Genomic DNA, 23,215 nt, shown 5'->3' with positions numbered 1-23,215 from the left:
CGAGCAGACTATGAGGAGGTCACAACTGTCAAATTCTAAGCCAAAGTCCCTACCTTCCCCCAGTGACAGGAATTGACTTTTTATCCATATTTCCGACTCTGTGAGTGTTCTTCTGCAGGGTCTCATCTATGGTTTGAGAATGGCACACCGTTGTGTTTCTTGTAATGAGAATATTTTTTATTTAAGAGGCTGTAACTCAGCACCTACCAAAACACCTGTGGTAAAGCACCAGCTTCTTTTACTTTTACTTTACAGCTAACTGATGTCTTAGTCTATACCAGGCCCACTGATCAGGCACTTGGAGGCTGTGGCAGGGTCTAGCTGCCATAGAAGTACCCAAAATGATTACTCCCATGATCTGGACTTACCATGTCACAAACTGGTAGCAAGCAGTCTGAAGACCGCACTTTGAAGAGTGTTCTTCAAACTGGGATTAATAAGCAAATTGTCAGGGATTATCTCAGTATCTGTGATAACTGCGTGTTATTTCCGTAAAGAAAGAATTAATGACCATGTACTGGATCAAATGGCATTCTACTGCAGAACTGAGCACTGCCACTCAATTATTACATCAGTGCCTATATTGTGTTCACCATCTAAGGAACCTTCATGTGTGCAGGCTAGCAGGAAAAGCAGAGAGTATCTCCCAGGAAAATACTCTATTTGTGCTACATCCTTCAAAAGAGAAGTGAAGACAGTGTCACTGCTGTGTCAATACCAGGAAAGGTGAGATACAAGACAGCACAAAGGAGTGTCATCATACTGAACTCAACACACTCTGTTTCTGAAAAACAAGATCTTTCATCACAGTAAGTAATATGACTAACTCAAAATTCAAAGGCTTTACATTAAGTGCTGGGGTAGAACGTTAACATTGGTGGCCCCCAACAAAATAGACCCTTATGTAGGCTCCTCCCACATTGACAGTGGGCTCAGCCATGTGACTTGTTTTGACCAATAGGACATCAGCAACATGCTACAAGCAGAGGCTTAATTAGTGTTGTACACTGTTGGCCTATCCTGTTGGGAACTTTGCTCTTAGAGCCAGTCACCACGCTGTGAGGAAGCCTAAGACGGTCATGCGGAGAGAGAGAGGAAGGGAGGGAGAAAGAGATGTCCCAGCCTTAGAGAGCCAGAAATGTGAGTAAAGCACCTTGGATGTACTAGCCCCAGTCACCAGCCCACCACAGTTTTACAATACACTGAACAGTGACCAGCAGACGAAATAGCCAGCTTAGCTCCAGTCAAGCCATTGAATTGTGAGAAGCAATAAAAGGCTTATTTTTTTTAATCCATTAAATTGCTGGAGTAGTTTATTATACAGCAATAGATAACTGAATCAAGGGTATATGTTAAAAGAACTAGGTGCATAAGGTATTTATATAAGCTTACAGCTATTCAAATCTGATAGGTATTTAGATCTCCTAATAATGTTTTAAATCAACAATGAGTAACCCACTCTTTTAAAAAAGGAAATCATACATTAATTCAATGTTAGGGACAGGTATATTTTTGTTGCTGTTGTTGTTGCATGGGCTCTAAAGAGCCAACGGATAAAAATGTCGGTCCATCAGCAGCAGAAGGACATGATCTTGTTAACCTCACTCTGTTTTCAATCTCCTTTTTTCCTTCAACCCTATTTTTCACCATTAAAGAAATCCTAGCATATGTGTATTTGGGGAAACCTACTTACATTCTTTCTATCCTAGGCAGGAAACACACACACACACACACACACACACACACACACCCAGAGCCTAGTATAATTCTGACCTGAGCACTAAAAGTTACAAAGATAGCCGTAAAATAACCTAAACCCAAAGACTAAGCATTTCCTAGAAGAATGAAGGAAAGAGCCTTTCAAAGCTATATGAAAGAAGCTTCCCAACCAGAACCACCCACAAAACTGAACACTGAAAATATACTTTCCTTCCTCCAAAGATGCCTTCTGCTTGCTCTTCAATATGTTCAAAGTCAAGAGTACCTGAAAATTTAGAGAACACAGCTTCAGGTGCAGAAAGGTCTAGAAAAACAGGATGTTGGTGAACTTTCCCAAAAATAGACTTGCCCCTGCCCATAGGTTAACCTCAAGTCTTCCAGAATCTTATATTGCAAACCTGTGAAGCCACATCAACTCAGATCACACTGTCCAGCGGCTCCGGTGTGCGATGTTCCACATTTCTGCCAATTTCCTACCCACTCGTGATCCCCTTAGTAGAGCAGAGTGATGACCTTGTGCCAAGGAAGCTCAGGCCTTGATAGGTGGGATTATGTCTACTACCCCTTATTCTTCACCACTATTTCCTGGGCAGGGGAAAACTTCCATCATGAGTAAAAGCTGCTGGTGGACGATATTTTCTTAGAGGGTTATGTTTTGTTTTTTTGGCATTTCTGTAACCACAACACTAGAACCCTAAGTGGTCCTATGATTAAGACACTCCAAGATGGAAGGAAAGAAAACCTAACCCAAAAGAGATCCGAACTCTTTTAATTATTCCTCTGCCCAAAAAGGGTAACTCCCAGGATTTTGTTCTAAATTACAGTAATATTCAAAATATTCATATTTTACCTTTTGTAGTGTGTACTGTTTGAATCCCCAGCTTTTATTAGTCCCACATCCCATTCTATGGCTGAAATCCCATTCTGAAATCACTAACCTGGTACGTTACTTGGCCCCTCTTGGCTGCTGCCTCCAGAGGATGTTTCTGAAGTCTGGGAATTGCTTTCATCAAATTCTCGCTTAAATATACACAGGAGGCAGGAGATCCTATAATCCAACCTCACATTCAAAATAAACTAAAGATTCAAGTGGAAATGGAAACAGATTGGTTACATTAGCATACCACCTGTAACACTGTGCCAACCCACCGCACTCTGGCTGGGTCTGGTATCTGCTGCATCAATTACCTTAAGCATTAAGGGAACCAAATATTTGGCTTAGACTTCAACAGTTACTTCAACAACAGACTGCCATGGGGTCTATCAAATCTGTCTGCAGCACCTCTGCATCTAAACTTCAGCATCCCGATAATTAATTTAATAATCAGAACAATTAATCACTCACTACTTACTCCATCCTCTATAAAACATTATTTTTTGCAACTATTAAATCCCAACTCTGGTCTATGAGAACGGTGATGTTGGCCACTTTGCTTTTAAAAAATTGAGAGAAAAATGTTTTTACTACTAGAAATTAGCTTGGTTTGTCTTTTTCATTTCTGATGGTTTCCTTTGATTTATATACTAACTCTTGGGTTCCTTCTTCATTCTCTCTGCCTCTCCCCTGCTTGCACTCTGTCTCTCTCGCTCTCAAAAAATAAATAAGTATTGAAAAAAAAAAAAAGAAAAGAATAGAAAATCAAAGTTCAAGACCCTGGTGACCTTACTCAATCCCAGGACAGACACTTCTCCCAGACTATACTACCTAGGCTTGCCTTCCAAGGTCTTGGGTCATGGTTTCCTACTTACTACTGGATACCCCATTTGGTTTCTTTCCAGAGTCTCCAACTCAGTATAGTATAAAACTAACAATGTCAGTCCTGCCTGGGTTCTCTCATCCTGAATCAACCTCAGTCAATCTAACCCTCCCTCTCTGATACACACATCTCATCAGTGACGATGTCCTGTTGGCTCCACCTCTACCAAGTCTCCTGGATCTTTCCTATCATTTATCCTTGCTCACATCTTCATAATCTCCTGCCTTGCCATACCAGATCCAGCTCCCAAAGGGGCCTATTCTTAGGTCAGTCCCCTACATAAAAACTCTCAAAGGCTCACCACTGAATAAAATCCTGGCACTTTAGGCACCCGGAGTGCTTAGGCACCCAGAGTGCTCTAGAACCTGGTCTGCTCCTCCTTTCCAATCTTATTTCTGACAAGCTCCATACACTCTATGTCCTTGCCCAAGGAGAGTTGTTACTGGTCCATGTGATGTCATGCTCTGGTCTGACATGCTCCAAGTTCAAGGGGACTTGAGAAGGTCCCCTTGTTTCTATACTATAAATCCTTTTCAGGGTTAAAAGGAGAATTAAGATCCTACCTCTTCTGTAAAAACCTTCTCTGGTGCTTACCAAATGAGATCCCATGACCCACCCTTGTGTCCCAAGAGAACATTTTCCTCACAGTTTTATTTGCATGAAGACACAGCTTCATCACATCTTATTTTCCTCTTAGACTATATAATCTCTGGTGGATACAGTCCCTGCCCAAATCATCTGTGCATTCCTGCCAGTGCCCGGCAAAGCACCTTGCATATGGGAGAGGGTCAGTAAGCATTTGATGAAACAATGAATCCACCAACCAACTGCTGTCTGTTCTCAGATGGCTACAGTGAGAGGACCTCAAGGTATCATCAAGTTTTACAACACATCACTTTTTTCTTTTTTTTCTTTGAGAAAGACAGAGTGCGAGCAGGGATGGGGCAGAAAGTAGAGGGATACATAATCCATGGCCTAAGAAGTCCTCCACAACTTTTGTTCAGGCATAAGTTCAATGAGGTTTCTTCCTAAGTCATTCTCTACAGCCTTAAATATTTGAGGACTCTAATAGATGTTTTCAAACTACTGATACAATGTGATTCAGACTCAAGAGACAAATTAAGTCTACAAACATTTATAATCATCTACTACATGTTCTGGGGTTGGGATTAGGCAGCATGGGAGAAAGAAGTGGTAACAGTCTTCTATTCACTAAGGAACAAATAATTCTGTTGATGAATAAAAACGATGTATGAACAGAAAGAGGAAAACACAGAATGTCATGAGATCAGGAGGGTTTTCATAGCTAAGATCAAACCCTATCTTCAGGAGACTGGCTCCCGGACCTCATTTTGCCCATGTAGGGAGTTTACTCCTACAATTATCCTCTCTCTCCTGTGTCAACAACTTGTCCCTCTCTACCTGACCATTTCATTCAGGATACAAACTTGCTATAATCTCCCAACTTAAAACTTATTACAACAAAAACTTCCTGTCACCAACAATCACCCTTCAGTCACTTCCCCACTTCTCTATACATCTTTATACCAAATCTCCTCAAAGAGTTTTGTACTTACTCTCCCTGATTCATCTTCTTCCATTCCCTCTTGAACCCAACCTATTCCAAAATTTGCCAAGTGTACTCCCACCTCAGGGTCTTCTCACGGTTATTCCCTCTGCCTCAGAGAATTTTCCTAGATACTCACATATTAGGTTCCTCACTTCATTCAGGTCTCTGATCATGTTCCCTTACTAGAGAGGCCCTGTCTGACAACCCCATTGAAAGAAATATCCCTGGCCCCACCTTCCGGTGGCCTCCAAACCATCCTGACCCTCTTATATTTTAGCATCCTTACCACTTACCACTATCTGACATAGCATACCTGTTGTTTAATATGCCTCTGACTCTTACCAATATGTAGGCTCTTTAGAAACAGGAAATTAATATATGCTGTTCAGCCCCGGATCTCAAATGCTTAAAAGTACTTGGCACAGAATCAATTTCAATAAATACTGAATGAATGAAAGAATTAATGAATGAATGAAAAAGGGAGGGAGGCAGTTAACTGAACCTTAAGCTGAGTTGTGAGCAATAAATAAGCAAGAAATCTGTCTTTATGGAGAAGAATACCTATGTGAGTTCTAAGCAAAGGGAGCATCTTGGGTGCAGACCTAGAGGCCAATGGTGATGGAAAGCTAAGGTAACTAGAGGAAGTTGTGTCATGGCTGGCAGGAAAAGGGAACACTGGGGAGGGGTATGAGATGACAAAAGGATGAAGACAGCTGGTTCATAAATGGCACTTAACAATGAGCTAAGAATTTGCCTCCACTCTCTTCCCAGAAAGTCTAGGGCTTTATAAAAGGAGGGACACAATCCAAAATGGTAGCCCTATGAAGTACATTCTGTCCCCACCACCTCTGGCTGAGACGGTTACCTGGAGTATTTCAATGATCTTCAACTTGGTGTCCATGACCATGATATCCTCCTTCTCTGGCTCTGTCTGCTTCACGTTGCCTTCAGGGGCAGCAGCCATAGGAGTCATGGGTAAAAAGCCTCCTCCGCGGAGCACCACCTGGGTCATCAGCTCTCCAACCCCATGGATGGACCGCATTACATTACTTCCTAGGAAGGGCCAGGACAGACCCCAGTCATGACAACACTCCGGGAGAGTACTCTGAGGCACCTGACAAGGAGCACGACTCTAAACATATTTAACAAATCTGTCCCAACACGTTCGCAGGATCCAAGGAACTGGAAAGGGTTAATACCCATCAAAAATACGGGGAAAAAAGAGTAGTGGAAAACAGATGGGCTTTGAAATCCATAAAGGAGCACTCTGGTATATTAATTCGCCTGCCAAATTTTACTGGTCACCTAGCACATGCTTGTTGCTACCCACAAAATTAGGGGCACAGGAGCTAACGAGGCACAAATTGAGTGCTGCTACAAACACTGATCTCAAGTACGCAGGATTACCTCTGAGGCTCAGTTTCTTCATCTATAAAATGAGACTAAAGGAGCTCAGAGGATGAAATGGTGAAATATATGTGAAATGATTGAGCACAGGATCTAACACAGTATTTTTCTGTTCTAGCTATAGAGACAAGGTCAACAATTATCCGTATGTGAGTATATAGTAGGTACCTAAAGCAGAAGAAAAAATAAACATATAAAAGCGGAGTTATCTATTCACAGACTGGAAATACAATACTCAGATACAAGCCAGGATTTTATTTCATCATATACTAATATCATCATTGAATGCCTCATGATACATTGAAGACAAGGATAGGACATGTGTTCTTAAGAGATAAGCATTCAATTTGTTAGGTAACTTTCAAATGGTTTTGCAAAATTTCCTAAGGAGAAATACAGATAGACTCATATATGAAGGAAACAGAGCAAAATGTGAATAATCAAGGACCCATATGTATTGGTATCGGCTGTGCTATTCTTTCAGCTTTTTTGTTCAAAAACGTCCACAATAAAAAGTCAAGAAGAAAAGGACAGGACATCACAGGGAAACATGACAAGAGTAGTAACAGAAGAGGCTGGGAGGGCATGTCCCGCGTGTACAGGTGCCAGCAAATATCACTTCTCCACTTTGCCATAACATTCTTACCTTTATTCTCTTCTCCTTTCGCCATCTTACTAATGGGAAAGATGGTCGTCACATGCACACAGTCCAGTATGGCCAGGAGAATTTTGGTCAATCGTAGAAGGTCAGAGAAGTTGTAGAAACCAAAGTAGATGAGATTCCTAGCTAAATTTACAACCTATTATATTAAAACGAGAGAGAGTGAGAGAGAGATGGTATTAGGTCAACTGCATCCTTTAGTTCCGTTTTATGCTAATTTATAAATGTCTGATTCTGACCCTTCTTATGGTAAGAGGAGACATATATTTTGCTTGCATTTCTGATCAAATTCCACTTTGTTTCCTAAGGAGAAAAAATAAGAAACAAAAACCTGCAAAGCTACTGATCTGTTTTAATAACTAGTTGATAAAAAACTGACATAATCATCTGTAGAGTGTGGATGGAACTGGAGGATACTATGCTAAGTGAAATTAGAGAAAGACAAAAATCATATGACTTCACTCATATGAGGACTTTAAGAGACAAAACAGATGAACATAGGGGAAGGGAAATAAAAATAATATAAAAACAGGGAGGGGGACAAAACAGAAGAGACTCATAAATATGGAGAACAAACTAAGGGTTACGGGAGAGGTTTTGGGAGGGAGAGGATGGGATAAATGGGTAAGGGGCACTAAAGAATCTACTCCTGAAATCATTGTTGCACTATATGCTAATTTGGATGTAAATTTTTTTTAAAAATTTAAAAATTAAAAATAAATAAATAAATAAATAAATAAATAAAAAAGATACTGCAGGGCAAGCCACGTTGCAGCCCAAGAGGACACAGAAAACAATATTGCAATCCTTGGAAATAGACTCCTCAAAAGGAAAACTGGTCTCAAAAAGAAACATTTTAAGTCAAAGGTAATAAGGATTTGTGTCCCTCAAATGATTAATCTATGATGGATCCCAAGCATAGTCTGTTTCTTTCCTGTTGTTTTTAAGATCACGTACAGAGTATACGTAATGTTCTATCATTTTATGTGATTCAATTAACCCTGGATATTTATTCTACCAGCATAACTACCAGTAAGTCAAGCGACTGGTATTCGTTCTATTTTCTTGTGGAACAAAATTGAGCTCAATTCCCTTTTATTACAAAACCGGAGTATCATCACAGAAATCACCACATGCTAAAATATTTTCTATTTATCCCAGAGAAAAATGACCAATGAAAAGCAGGTAAAACATATAGATTATTTCATCATGAATTACCTCAAATGTAAGTTTATTTTTCTCCTTATCAGAGAAAGGAAACCTCTGACAAACCACATCTCTTAAATACTCCTCCACAAATTCCATGGTCTGAGCAAACCTCTCCTTAATTTCATCTTTGGAAGCTCCGCTACTATCATAGCTAAAAGGAAAAGAGAAAGAAAAGGAAATCAGGGGCGCCTGGGTGGCTCAGTGGGTTAAGAGCCTGACTTCAGCTCAGGTCACGATCTCATGGTTCATGGGTTCAAGTCCTGCATTGGGCTCTGTGCTGACAGCTCCAGAGCCTGGATGGAACCTGCTTTGGATTCTGTGCCTCCCTCTCTCTGCCCCTCCCCCGTTTGCACTCTGTCTCTCTCACTCTCCAAAATAAGTAAATATTGGGAAAAAAACACAAAGAAAATGAAATAAAAGTTCAAGATCCTGGGGCCCCTGGGTGGCTCGGTTAAGCGTCTGACTTCGGTTGAGATCATGATCTTGCGGTTCGTGAGTTGGAGCCCTCTATCAGGCTCTGTGCTGACAGCTCAGAGCCTGGAGTCTGCTTCAGATTCTGTGTCTCCCTCTCTCTCTTCCCTTCCCTTCCCTTGCTCACACTCTCTCTGTCAAAAATAAACATTTAAAAAAATTTAACAAAAAAAAAGTTCAATATCTTCCCTGTTGAGCCTTCCCCAGCTGCTCAGCCACAAAGCCAACATCCCCTCCCCAAAATCCCCTCTCCTACCCTCTGTCCTTAATTTATTTCTCCTCCTTAGCAAGTATCACTAAGACATGTAATCATTTATCTTGTTTATATCTTTTCTCCCCATCTAGTGTACAGATAGTGTTTTGGTTTGTTCACTGATACATTAGTTAAGGCTGACACGGAGACAAATATTTGTTGAATTACAAAAAAAAAGACAAGACAAAAAATAGAAGTATGCCATCTTTTGCATTCTTGAAAAAAAAATACACTTCAACTTTCATCTATGCTTTAACTAGACTGAACTTGACCATAAGTGGTCTACAGTGACACAAAACATTAATGAGGTTTTAAAGCAGCAGGCTCACTCATCAATGGCGATCTCCGAGGGAATCTCAGACCAGAGGCGGGCATATTTCACGGGAGTGACTTGTTCCTGGGGATCTCGGTCCACGTGCATATGAAGCATGAGGCGGCAGAAGGATGCCCTCAGGTCATAGGGCAGGTTCTCATCAGACATGCAGCGGAGAATGAGATCTACATCCAGCTGGCCTGATATTTCATTGATGGCCAGGTACTGGCGGTCTAGACACATCCTAGCAAAAAGGTTCAACTGATACCTGAAGAAAAGAAAAGTTATGTGAAGAAATCAGAAATCATTGAGCATAGGGGCGCCTTGGTGGCACTGTCAGTTAAACGTCCAACTTTGGCTCAGGTCCATCATCTCACAGCCCGTGAGTTCAAGCCGCATGTTAGGCTCTGTAGTGACAGCTCAGAGTCTGTAGCCTGCTTCGGATTCTGTGTCTCCCTCTCTCTCTGCCCCTCCCCTGCTCACACTCTGTCTCTCTTTCTCAAAATATGTAATAAAACATTTAAAACAAGAGAAATTATTGAGGATGAATGGCAACACACAGCAAGACCATTTGAATATCCCCAACTTTCACAGGAGTGACATTTGGCCACCTGATCTTATACATCGACACACTTAAATTGCCTGTGTACCAAGCAAATGAAGAAACTGTTCAGGCTTTACCACCAGTCATACAAGTCCACCCTGCTGAGTTGGAGTAATTATGTGACTACTTGATTCCATTTTGTCCTTGTTTGTTTTATGAAAAAAAGGGGGGGAAATGTTATATTTAAAATGGTTGCCTATTTCCTCAGCTGTTTTTTTATACAGTACATTAAAGACCATGTAGAAAATGTTAAACATCATCTCCCATACTGAATCTCATAGAAATTTTATCATCCTCTTTGGATCTTATCTCATATCAGCCTACTCTTTGACTTCTACATGAAAAACATGTTGTGCAAAGTAGGGGACTCCTCAAACTGTTTTGTTTTCTTCCTCATCCAACTACATGTGATCTTTGTCACCTTCTGAACTGGACCATAGAAGTACCTTTTCCCATTCACCCTCAGGAGAAGATACATCAGACATTAAGAGAAAAAACAACTTGTAATGTGAAATCAAAAAGCTATAAGCTTCCAATGTGGCCAATACTGACTTCTGAATCCAAAATCCTATTTATTATTGATAACCATGAGTTGAAAATGTTCTCAATCTCACTAGATTTCAGTGGATACAGATTAAAATATGATTCTATTTCATGCTTATAAAATTACCAAAGAGTAAAAAGCATCACGATATTCACAGGTAGCAAACACCAGGAGAAACAAAGTTCTCACAACTGGTGTGAGTGTGCACCACAATACCCAATCTAGGATCGCTCAGTAAAACTTGCCAATTCAACAATTCCACTCCTAATAGGAAAGACAAACTCTCACTCATACGCATACCTTTTGAATAAGGAGGTCCCCTGACATGAAAAACTAAATTGTGGCATATGATGGAATATCCAAGAGCAATGAAAACATGGCATAATAAAAGGGAATGCCATCCAGAAGTCGAAATTAGAGAAACAGATCTACCACCATTAACATGAGCACATTTCAGAAACAATACAGGATAAATGAGACAAGTACAGTACCATTTACATACAGACCTAAGAACTGGCAAAATGCTATATATTTTTTATGAATACATACAAATGTAGTAAAACAGAAACACAGAGAATGTAGGAGGGTATACACTACATGCATGAATGGGAGGGAAGAGAACACAGGAGCTATCAAAGGGCACTGTAGCTGCAAAGTTTTACTTGTTAAAAAATGCCCTAAGCACTTTTCCATCTTTGCTTCTCTATTCTTTGAAAAGTTTTCCTTGGCTCTCTTGCCCCTTCATTTCCTTTCCACTGCCTTCCCTTGAGGTGGCAGGGCCAGCAGATCTTAAAGCTGGGACCTGGGAGACCCTAGGGCCAGATGAGGTAACCGGCAGAGGTGGAGAGTGAGCAAACAAGGATGCACACCAGGTAAAAGGCAGGTTTCTCTCAAGAGTAAGTTATCAATACGGAAAGGTGAAGGCTATAACAACACTATGGTGTGAGAAAGACTCATGGTTTTATTCTGTATTTGTACAGGGGCACCTGGGTGGCTCAGTCGGTTAACCATCCGACTCTTAACTTAGGCTCAGGTCGTGATCTCATGGTTTGTGAGTTCGAACCCCACGTGAAACTCTGTGCTGATGGTGCAGAGCCTGCTTGGGATTCTCTCTCCCCTCCCTCTTTCTCTGCCCCTCCCCAACTTGTACTTGCTCCCACGCTCAAAAAAAATATTTGTACAGATATAGAAAGACATATATGTTATGTGTGTGTATAAACATACACATATGTATGAATACACGTATTCATGTTCTAGCTCTGTCTGCAAAATTCTATGAGGTTGGCACTACTGTCTCTATTTTGCAGATAAAGGAGCTGGGGCATGAAGAGGTATATGACTTGGCCAAAGGCAAAAAAACCTAGTAAGTAGAAAGGTCAGGATTTGAACACAAGCAATGTGACCACATGATATGCGCCTGTATGCTATTATTCTGTTAAGGACAAATAGTAATGAGGGGCCGATGCAAGCACTCACTGTTTTCCCTACTTGGCCACATCCAGGAATCAATTTACTACCTAAGTACCAATGAAACCTTACACGCCCAAATCCTAAAATCTACATCTTTTTGCTAGATAGGTGACAACATGTGATTATGTGGAGCAATCAATAAGCAAGCAGTAAATTCCTCATCAATTCCCTCCAGGGCAGCCTGAACTGAGCCCAGCGGGACTCCCCATCACCTGTAGTAGCTGAGAACATCGCGGTCCTCCTTCTGCCCTTCTTTGGCATCTTGGGCCAGTTCCCGGACACTTTTGCTGCGAATCTCCTTGCTGCTGTCCCTCCAAAAGAGCCACACCTCTTCCTCGTCTTCTCCTGCTTCCAGAGCATTCTCTCCAGTAGAAACACCCTCAAATTCAAAACGAGAAAGAACCAGCCTGGAAAATAAGAGGAGGAGTAGTGAAAACTCCTTATGTTAGCAATACTTGCTAATCTAAGATCAACTCTAGCAATATATTGAAATCTAGCTTCACTTTCAGCATAGGGGTGCCTGGGTGGCTTAGCTGGTGAGGCGGCCGACTTTGGGTCAGGTCATGATCTCGCAGTTTGTGGGTTTGAGCCCCGCATTGGGCTGTGTGCTGACAGCTCAGAGCCTGTAGCCTGCTTCGATTCTGTGTCTCCCTGTCTCTTTCTGCCCCTCCTCCACTCAGGCTCTGTCTCTCAAAATTAAAAAAAAAAAATAAAAAAAAACATAAAAAACTTTTAGCATAAAAACACATAGATAACCTTTTTTTTTTTGCCCCTCAATGGCAAAATCACAAAGAGCCAAACTCTTCATATACTTTATTCCAGTGGTGCTCAAGCAGGTGATTTTGTCTGCCCTGCACTCTCCCCAGGAGACACTGGGCAATGTCTGCAAACATTTTAACATTTTTGTTTGTCCCAACTGAGTGGGAGGGGTACAATGAGCATCTAGTGGGTAGAAGCCAAGGATGCTGCTAAACACACAGATAGTCCACCATGATTAACAGTTATTCAGGCCCAAATGCCAAAATGCTGAGAGGTTGCATTAGCCCAAACCCAAAATTAAGTTATGAGAAGCAAAAAAAAAACAAAAAAACAACTAAACAAAAAAAGCAACAAACAAACAAACCCCACTAGAGCTCAGGGCATAATTCAGTTTTGGGTTTTGTTTTGGTTTCTAAACACTGGCCCTATTACTAGTACTGTACTTATCAGGAAAACTGTTCCCCTGATAAAAAATCAATCACTACTATTACCAAAATTTTTATGTACCACTAAACACATTTTCAACAGTGATAATTAAAAAGCTCTTTCCTACAGTGACCTAACATCACCATTGAATTATCTCCTTTAACTTTTAAAACTGGTGATCCTACCCAAAGAACTTTAAACTCTTAACATTAAATCAAGTATGTGCAAAATGCTCTCTGGTGAATTCACATTATTTTTAAGCCAATGTGCAAGGGGCGCATGGGTGGGTCAGATGGCTAAGTGTCTGCTGATTTCAGCTCAGGTCATGATTTCACAATTTTGTGAGTTCAAGTCCCACATCAGGCTCTGTGCTGACAGTGTGGAGCCTTCTTGGGATTCTCCCTCTCTCACTCTGCCCCTCCCCTGCTTGCCTTTCTCAAAATAAAACTTTAAAAAATGTATTAAAAAATAAATATATTCAAAAATAAATAAATAAACCAGTGTGCAAAGTGATACCTATATACAGAGGAGGCCACTCTAAAGGTAAACTGAATTCTGCTATCAAAGACCTTTGCATAAGCAAGATCCCATGCCAGCTCATCTGACTTCAGACCAAGTCTAAAGAAATCAAAGTGTTAAGTTCTATTATCCTAGAGTGCAGACATCCACTGGACCACACATTCTCCATCTAAATCCCTTCCTCATCTGTATCTTCAACCCCAAGAGCCCCCACTCACTTGGTCTCAATCAGGATGTCGGCATTGGTTGGATTCAGCACAGCTTTACATATCAGTTCCTGGGTCACCGGGATCGATTTGTTCATGGAAACACAGAGGTCGGAGAGGTAATCTAAGAATCTATGGAGAAAGAGAAAGCAAACGAAATGTTTTCTGCAGCCACAGTAGAGGTTTGGCTCTCGGAGCCAGACTCCTCCTCAAGCAGACAGACCCAACGTATCTTCTACACAAGAAACTAGAGACATTTTAGGTTTTGGTGCCAGTGTCTACAGCACCAGCAGAAACCCAGTTGCGCGAAGAGAAGAAATCAAGAAAGGAGAAAAAGAAAAAAGATGGCAAGGGCCAGGGCAGATGAACAGATGATGAGATTAAAATGAAACAAACAAGACAAGGAAGACGTTTGCATAAGGAAGAAATGGTGGAGATGGAGGAGGACCAGAGAGGTGAGGAAAGGCTCTGAGGCCTGAGGGCCCAAGTTGGAATCCCTGTTCTCATTAGTGATATTCTGATATGCAGTGTTACATGGGAATATGTCTTAACCTCACTTTTCTCATCTTCAGGAGAGGGTAACGTAAAACCTTGTAGGACTGTCCTGAGGATTAAATGCAATAATACATGTCAAGTGCTTATTTAGTTGACTCCCTGAACATGAGAATGCTCCACGGAACATTCTTCATCTTTATGGGGTGGGAGGAGTCACTTTATAACAACACTATCAGCTCTCATTGTGTCTCAGTGTGACCATTCACCATACCTATATTATAAACTACTTTCCACTGCTTCTGAAATGCTGTAGATCTTAATGAGGAGAAGAAAAGAGGAAAGGGGGGGAGATCTATGTGAATGAGAAATGACAGAACTGTAATGTAAAATAGAAACACTCAAGTGACAACTAAGTTTGCAAAAGACTCTTACTGATGACACTTGGGGGAGGTGTTCTAAGTGATAATTAGGGGGTGCTAAACTGTGAATAAATGGCCATCACTGTGATTTCCTGTGCATCTACCAAGTGCCAGGCACTTCACGTGTATTTATTCTCATTCAATTTTCATAAACACCCATTTAGCATAGAAGAAAATTAAAGCTCAAGCGGAAAGAGAAAGTCACCCAGCTGGCCAAGTGCAGAACTAGGATTCCACTACGGGTCTATCCCAGTACCGTGTTCTTTCCACTACTCACCCAAGAGCCTCTCCAGACCAACCTAACCGAAATCTGTCACTGGCAGCCCTCCAAAGGAAACCTCGCCAAAAGCACCCTGACTAGCTCAATGCCTGCATCTTCAAGGCACAGACACCTTCGGTGGATCAGACCCACTTCCACCTCACCTGGGCTCCCTGTTCTTTCGCACCAGACTGACAAACGTGTCGATCTCAGCAGCGGTGATGTGTTTTTCCAGGAGTTTTCGGTTATTGTGAAGCAGGGCGGTGATGGTGTCTTCGGCCAACACATCATAGCCAATCTGCTTCTGCATAAAGCCAAACTGTTTGGCTATGTACTCCTTTTAAGGATGAAAAGGGAGGTCAAGCGGGGAGAACAGAAGATTTTAAGGTTAACCCCAAACTAAGCAAAGCAGCAACCTTCCCTGGCGAGAAGGACTGTTCTTAAGGGAAATCCTAGTGAGGTACCTTTCTACAACTTTCTCATCTAGGTCAACAGCTGCAAACTCCCTCACACCCTTGGTTTTACTAAACCCGCCACACAAATGTAATTAAGCAAATTACCCTGTATGTACAGATGGGCATTTTATCAAGTGCACAGTATAAATATTAATGCGGTGACTTATTTTTCTAAAAGGTCAAAAGCTGTTTTTCAGCTGTGATTTTATTGCTAATTCAAGAGGACTTAACTGTGCCTTATTGCTCTGTGCTGCTGAATAAACATACTTAAGCCTACCTAGATATTTAGAACAGTACCACCCTATTTTGTTTTCTTTATCTGGGGTGAAAATACATTTGCATAGTCAATGGGGAGCAGAATCAAGTGAGGAATACCTAAGCCAGTCAATCATATTCACGGAACGCATAAAAACATCGCTGGCTTCTCTCTTTGGGGAGCAGACATGACATTCCATAAAAAATATATGAGAAGTCAGGGAAATCTCTTGTTGGTATTTGTTTCTATTCAGAGACGTTTCCTGCCTAAGACAGACTCAAAGTTCAAACAGCACTTGAAACTTGGTTTAATGTTTCAAAATTAATTCCCAAATCCTAAAAACTACTCAGGGTGTTTACAGTGGACACTGGCCACTTTTCAGCCCATACTCAGTAAGGATGCATGTCTGGTAATTAATCAGCCTTCAGGGACAGACTGCTGCTGGGTGGCAGACAATCCATAACAACAAGCAAAGACATTCAATGTAGCAGCAACAGGTGGGACTGGTTTGGCCTTCTCATGTACAAGCGAAATGTGCTAGTACACTCTAGAGGCTCTGATGTATCCTCATTGGAAGATGGCAGAGAGGAACAGAACAAAAATCTCTTTGGCACTATTTGAGTATGGTTTTAATGCACTAGCAGAATTAAAGTAACCAGAGCACCCAAAGGCAACCTGTCCAGGCTAATGAACAAAGCATCATAGGTATATGATACCTTCTATTTAGATAATAGCAAAGGCTAAGTCAAAAGCTTATACTTGCTAACAAGGTTATATCTAATACTTGAGAGCACTGGTGAAGTTTAACACTTTCTTCATGACAGAACAGAACAATTTTCATTACAGAGAGAAGTTTAAATTTAAAGGCCAGATGTGGTAGCAGTGCAAAGTTTACAAACAAAAGCCTTTTGTAACACAATGCAGAGAGGAGGAGTCAAGGTTATGATAAGCATCATCTGTGCACCTACACTAATTCAATGCAGTACAAGACTTCTCAGCCTCAGCACTACTGACTTTCTGGGTTGGGTAACTGTTCGTTGTTGGGGGATGTCTTGTGCATTACTGGATATTCAATAGCATCCGTGGCTTCTACCCACCAGATGCCCCCTCGCCCCGTCCCGCCCAAGTTGTGACACTCAAAAAGGTCTCCAGATATTGCCAAGTATTTCCTGGGGGACAAAATTACTCCCAGCCGAGAACTACTAAGTGTGGCAACACAGTTTCCAGGTTTCCTTACAATGGCAAATTGATGGGAGACCCCAGAGAGGTTAGAACGTTTATCTCATGAGGACACTATATACAGTGTCATGACACAGATAAGAACTTAGAATACCATAAAACATGAGCCACAACCAAGATAAAGTTACCAGCACAGATGGAAGATATGGAAGGGAGCAAGAAGATTCCACTCTTGCTTTAATATAAACACATGCAATCATTTCCCTGATTTTTAAGATAATGTGCCATAAAAAATACTAGAAATGTACTAACAGTATAAAAAAAAAATCTCACTGAAAGGTGGCTGCAGAAGGGGACTTCTTGGGTATCCTTAAGGACTCTAGAATGTATCTTCTTCTCAGGCTTGCAAAAAATCTATTTCCTTTCTGCACACAAACTTAATGAACTATTCTCTAGCCATTAAGTAATTACAGATTTAACACTTAGAACTCATGAGGCAAGTAAATGAACTTCAGGGACAAAACTGCCCATCACTTCCCATCAATCCTAAATCCCAACCTGGTTTTTCCTGTAGTCTTGCTGAGAGTGTCTCAGGACCCTGTAGCAGAGCCGACAGATATGTCTGAAAGGAGCATGCCGCTGGTCCCCAAGCTCCTCGAGCCGCAGCATTGGCCCATCGCCACAGTCTGTGAACGGGGCTTGTAACAATTTGAAGATCTGGTTGTGAGAAGGAAGAATAAACACCGTCACCATTTAGTGTGTTAATGGCTAGTCCTCTGTCGCAAACTAATAGAACCTCCTGGGAGGCAGCACTACACAGGCCACTCTCTCTACATCAATGTCAGTAACCTGAAAATTGTACACCCACTCATCACAGTCCACCTGGACCTAACTGGTCCTCAAACACTTCCCAGTACAGTATGTAGGGCTGTGGTTAAGAGTGCGGACTCTGCAATCAGCAGATTCTAGGCTGAAATCATTCACCTGCATTATTCCCTAGTGGTATAGAACACAGTCAAGGTAACCTTTGGTTTTCTCAGGAGTAAAATGGAAAGAACACTACCCAGCTCACAAGGGAGTGCTAAGGATAAAAGATTAAAAACTGTCAGTTGCATAAATATAGTGCTCAGCAAAGGCTTCTGCCACGGAATCTGATCATTTTGGCCCCTCAAGGAATTGTTATTGTGGAAATGAGCATTGGCATTGAGCCAATCTAATCTGGGAGGTCATCACCTGAAACAGCTGGACATAATTTCTTCTTGGACTAGAAAACCATGCTGAAACATGATGAAGTGTTAATAAATTTTGTCTTTCATCAACCAACAGGAAAAAGTGTTCTCAAATCCCAAGTTCCTATGGAGAACTGTAGGAGTAGTAACTAATATATTTTTCTTTGGGTTTTAGTGGCCAGGAATTTCTATGCCAAGCGTACACCCCCCATCTCTGACAGCTTTAGAGAACTATATAGTATGCATTTCTGTGCACTTCACCTACCCTTGTCACTTACCTCCCTACAATTTATCTTTACACCAGCTTACTTAAATTTATACCAGATAATAGCATCTATATATGTCCTGTAAGCCATTACTCATTCTTCGTAGTAAGATCTTGTAATGATTTATGGAGGTCCCTGTAAGAGCTTATACAGGCCTGAGTTTACCAAATCCTCCAAATTTTCCAGTCCTATGAAATAACATTAAGAACACATGGCACTTATTATTTTTGATGAAAATGCAGTTGTCAACTGAACTCTTGTTGGAGTTCCTAACAGGTGAATTGTTACATGCTGACTCAACAAGTGTGTTGTCAATTTAACTGAGCTATGAAAGCCTGGGTGGCTCAGTTGGTTAAGTATCCAGCTTCGGCTTAGGTCATGATCTCGCATTTAGTGACTTCGAGCCCTGCATCGGGCTCTGTGCCATCAGCTCAGAGCCTGGAGACTGCTTCAGATTCTCCCTCCCTCCCTCCCTCCCTCCCTCCCTCCCTCCCTCCCTCCCTCTCTCTCTCTCTCTCTCTCTCTCAAAAGCAAATAAACATTAAAAAAAAAATTAACTGAGCTATGAAGCCATGAAAAGACACAGAGGAACCTTAGATGCATATTATTAAGTGAGAAAAAGGCTACATAGTGTATGATTTCAACCACATGACATTCTGGAAAAGGCAAAACGACGGAGGCAATAAAAGGATCAGTGGGTGCCAGGGGTTGAGGGAAGGGAGGGATGAACAGGCAGAGTACAGAAAGTTTTTAGGTCAGTGACAATACTCTGTATGAATCTATCATGATGGGTATGTTATTATACATTTGCCTAAATCCAGAGAATGCATACCACCAAGAGTGAACCCCAATGTCAACTCCAGATTTGGGGAAATTATGATGTGTCAATGTACGTTCAGCAATTGTAACAAATGTATCACTACAGCGGAGGATATTAATGATAGGTGAGGCTATGCATATGTAGAAGCATGAGGTATATGTGAACTCTGTGCTTTCCATGCATTACTGTTATGAACTTAGAAATGCTCTATAAAATCAAGTCTGTTTTCTTCAAAAGTCAGCTGATCAAGCCTTCCAGGTGGGAACCAGTCATGTCCCTCTGTAAGAGCAGTGATCCCACTGATTTCTTACAGAGATCCCAATATGTTGCATCTCACAGACCTGCTTGAGAATATTCTGTTCTCTCATCAGCTTCTGCCGTTCTCTGTTAGGCTTGGAGAAGACCACTTCAAGCACATCTTGACCAGAGTTAGTGCCACCAGTGACAAAGTAAACCAAGTCTTCCAGCAGCTTGGTTACAGACCTTGAGAGCAAAGAAGCTATTAGAGATGGGAAATGTTCGACGTGTAACAGGTTGAAAACTTTACCTTGAAAGACCCAGGCCTAATGAGGCACTTAAACGCAAACAAGTCCTTTCCTCCCAATTTCCTCAAAAGTGAGGACCAATGACCAAAAAGAGTAAAATACACACAACACATTATTGTCCACAAAAGGATAAACACCTTCACAAAATATGAGCCTTCAAATTTTACGTCAGAGTAACCGTGGCCCCCATCATTTATTAGAAAGTTCTAGAGGCCAAACTAGAGACTGAGAAAAAGGTCTTTACAATTTTAGAGACTTTCAAAGAAGTGAGTGTGGTTCTTGAAAATCACAAGTTAAAGCCACATATAAATGTTAAGGCCTGACCCTCTCACACAAAGCTGTTCAGAGTTGGCATTTTCTCTTTCTGCAAACAACAGATTTAAGAGCTCCACAGTGGGTGAGGTTGAATATGTCTGGTTCTTACGTGAAGCCCTTACCTTCTTTCATTCTGAGTGATGGTGCCTTTCTCCAGCTTCCCAGCTATAGAGCCCAGCACCTTGCTGGCGTCATTGGCAAAATCCAGGTCCCGAACCTCAGCAGGAGAAACCGGAACTATAGCAAATGCTTCCTTATCCTCCTTCACAGGGGAGGTGCCAATCTGAAAAGCAAAATGGTCTTTATGGGATTGTCTCTTGGACTGAGACAGTAAAACATTAATCAAAATACTATTTATGTGACACTGGGCAATCCAAGTAGCTGGAGCTATCTCGCAGTTAGAATCAACTAGACACAGAAAAACATATGAAACGAAGTACCTCAAATCATTAACAGTTGTTACCTCTAGAGAGTGTTACTGTGGGGAAAGAAGGAGGCAGAAAGGGGGCTCTGATATCATTTTACACCTTCATTTGTGAAAAGAAGTATGTTAAAACTGTTACAATTGTAAAACATGTTTATAAACACATAGGGAGGTGTGCCTGAGTGGCTCAGTGGGTTAAGCATGTGAATCTTGATTTCAGCTCAGATCAAGATCTCTTGGTTCCTGAGAATGAGCCTCACATTTGGGGCCTGTTTGGGATTCTCTCTCTCTCCCCGACCTCCTGCCTCTCTGAGCCTCCCCGACTTGTGCGTGTGCATGCACACACGTGCTCTCTTTCAAAATAAAACATTTAAAAATAAATAAATAGGCGGGAGACTACGTGGCTCAGTTGGTTAACCATCCAACTTCAGGTTATGATCTCACATTTCATGAGTTTGAGTCTGGGTCGGGTTCTGTGCAGACAGCTCAGAGCCTGGAGCTTGCTTCGGATCCTGTGTTTCCCTCTCTCTCTGCCCTTCCTCTGCTTACGCTCTCTCTCAAAAATAAACAAACACTAATTTTTTTTAATAAATAAAAATAAGTAAGCAAACACATAGGGAAAAAACAAATGAGCAAAATAATTATTGACTCAGAGTATCATATGGGCAGACACTGTACCAATCTTTTAACTTTTCTATATACTTGAAAATGTTCATAAAAATAGAAAAAAAAATTCCAGTAACCTCCCCCATCACTAAAAAAACAAACTAAGAGTATCATTTGACTTTTTCAAAACAAAATCCCTATGTTTGTGTTTTTATGTTTTATGACCCTAGAGAAGGTAGGGAAGGAGAGGTGGGCTTCAGGGAGAGAAATTAAAGGGGCTAAGAGAACTTCCAAAAAAATAAAAGTGTTTATTTAAAGACAGAGAGAAAGAAATAATAAAGATTGGGGAAAACCAACTAGGTATGTGATGTGCCTCAAGGCACAAGCAAACACTCCCCCAGCCAAAATCATCCTTCAAACAGACATGAAATCCAGGCAATTGCTCAACCTTTAGGGCAAAAGCCATGGAATAAAAGGTTCTGGTTATTTAAAAAAGCCTAGGCTTGCTTTAGCCAAGTCCCTTGGAGAGAATTCTTTCACTGCATTCAAGTCTGTCCATGACTACCTCTGGCCAAAGCAACAAAATGCAGCTCCCTCCTCCCCAATGTGTCCTCAAAGGAGCCCTTTCATTAGGGAGCACAAGACCAAAGGAGGCAGCCAAGTTCCAGAACTTACTTTCAGCATTACAGGTTTTTCTTCTTCCTTGTCGATTGGGATATTTGTGCTATGAACCCAGGTATTAGTGCAAAGGTGTCTGAGTCGGACATAGGAGTTTCTGGGGGGAAAAATAAAAGGATTTGGGTGACAGGAATTTTTAGGTTCTCTAAAGCCACTGGACTAGAATATATTCTATTAAAATAAAACGGGATACCAAAATGGTTTCCTGCTACATACACTAGACAATATAAACCGAGGCACAAATGAATGCACACCAAAATATGTTTTAATGTATTTACAATAAAAAATCATTCATAATGATTCTAACATTGTGATATGCTGTATTTCTAAATGTAAGATCACTCCTGTGAATGAATATCCCAGAACGGAGCATGAGACAGAGTAACAAAAACTACTGACTATATATTAACGCATATCATGAGAAATGATAGAGCAATGCATGAAATTTTCCTATGGATCCATGAAGCAAAAAATAAAATTACCAGGATAAAATGTGAGTCAATATTTAATAATCTTGTGGTAAGGAAGGCCTTTGAAGCACATAGCAACATACAAGGTTCATCAATTTTAAAAGTAAAAGAGGGATACATCTTAGAATATTGTTTACATTTTTCATCTTCCATAAAGCAAAAAAAAAAAAAAAAAAAACCATCATGAACAAAGTTGAAAGAAAAAGGACAACTTGGGAAAATAAAAGAATAACACAAAGCTTAAAAAGGTAATTAATCTGCATATATAAAGAGATCTTTAAATCAGTAAGAAAAAAATGGGAAAAGTGGAAAGGAAAATAAGACAATGACATCAGCCAGTAACTTAATAAAGCAATATAAACTGCCAATAAACTTGCAAGTATACATTTAATTTCCTTAATATACAATTTACACAAATAAAAACTACGCATCTTTTTACTGAATGTCTTCCAAAGATCTTAAGAGACCGACATAACCCAGTATTTACAAGAGTTTAGGGAAATGACCTCTCCCCGCACTCACGGTGACAGTGTCAACAAATTAAACTCTAGAAGGGAGTCTGGCACTTTGTAAAGCAAGTAAAATGTACCTATCTTTTCAACTAGCAATCTCATTTTTAGATGGTTCGCCTAAGAGATGACAACCCAAGTACAAACTGGGGCATAAGTATGTTCAACAAGGCATTATATACGGTAGTAAAAAACTAAACAATCCAATGTCTCAATAACGGACTAATTATTGTACATGCAGTGGAATACTAAAAAGTTATTTAAAAAAGATTACAATCGATATTTACATGGAAATATGTACAGAACATATCATTCAATGAAAAATTGTTAAAAATAGCTTATAATTTTTATTAATGGCTAATTATACAGAGGTATTCTGCATGCCCAGAGACTTGTCTAAAA

General features: G+C 40.8%; 1 protein-coding gene and 1 long non-coding RNA gene across 7 annotated transcripts in view; one reads left to right on the top strand and one right to left on the bottom strand.

The window, feature by feature from the left end:
* The window catches only part of ITPR1 (inositol 1,4,5-trisphosphate receptor type 1), a 326,810-nt gene that overhangs the window by 153,056 nt on the left and 150,539 nt on the right, over positions 1-23,215 (bottom strand). For all 6 annotated transcript variants that reach the window (XM_078442797.2, XM_078442799.2, XM_078442803.2 and 3 more), the window contains 13 exons: positions 21,832-21,931; positions 20,249-20,409; positions 19,608-19,749; positions 17,510-17,668; positions 15,226-15,398; positions 13,901-14,020; positions 12,191-12,385; positions 9,377-9,628; positions 8,333-8,474; positions 7,100-7,253; positions 5,912-6,099; positions 2,658-2,796; positions 1,926-1,984 (listed from right to left, as the gene is read on the bottom strand). In XM_078442797.2, the coding sequence (XP_078298923.1) occupies positions 1,926-1,984; positions 2,658-2,796; positions 5,912-6,099; positions 7,100-7,253; positions 8,333-8,474; positions 9,377-9,628; positions 12,191-12,385; positions 13,901-14,020; positions 15,226-15,398; positions 17,510-17,668; positions 19,608-19,749; positions 20,249-20,409; positions 21,832-21,931 (1,984 nt within the window). The remainder of the gene's footprint in view (positions 1-1,925; positions 1,985-2,657; positions 2,797-5,911; positions 6,100-7,099; positions 7,254-8,332; positions 8,475-9,376; positions 9,629-12,190; positions 12,386-13,900; positions 14,021-15,225; positions 15,399-17,509; positions 17,669-19,607; positions 19,750-20,248; positions 20,410-21,831; positions 21,932-23,215) is intronic.
* On the top strand, positions 607-12,380 carry LOC144615686 (uncharacterized). The gene is made up of 2 exons (XR_013554134.1): positions 607-809; positions 12,154-12,380. It is a non-coding gene; the product is annotated as an uncharacterized LOC144615686 (long non-coding RNA).

The sequence above is a fragment of the Panthera onca genome, chromosome A2 (assembly GCF_046562875.1).
Source record: "Panthera onca isolate mPanOnc1 chromosome A2, mPanOnc1 haplotype 2, whole genome shotgun sequence".
Classification (NCBI taxonomy): Eukaryota; Metazoa; Chordata; class Mammalia; order Carnivora; family Felidae; genus Panthera; species Panthera onca.
Note: the sequence above shows the minus strand (reverse complement) of the source record. Positions and strands in the feature narration are given on the sequence as shown.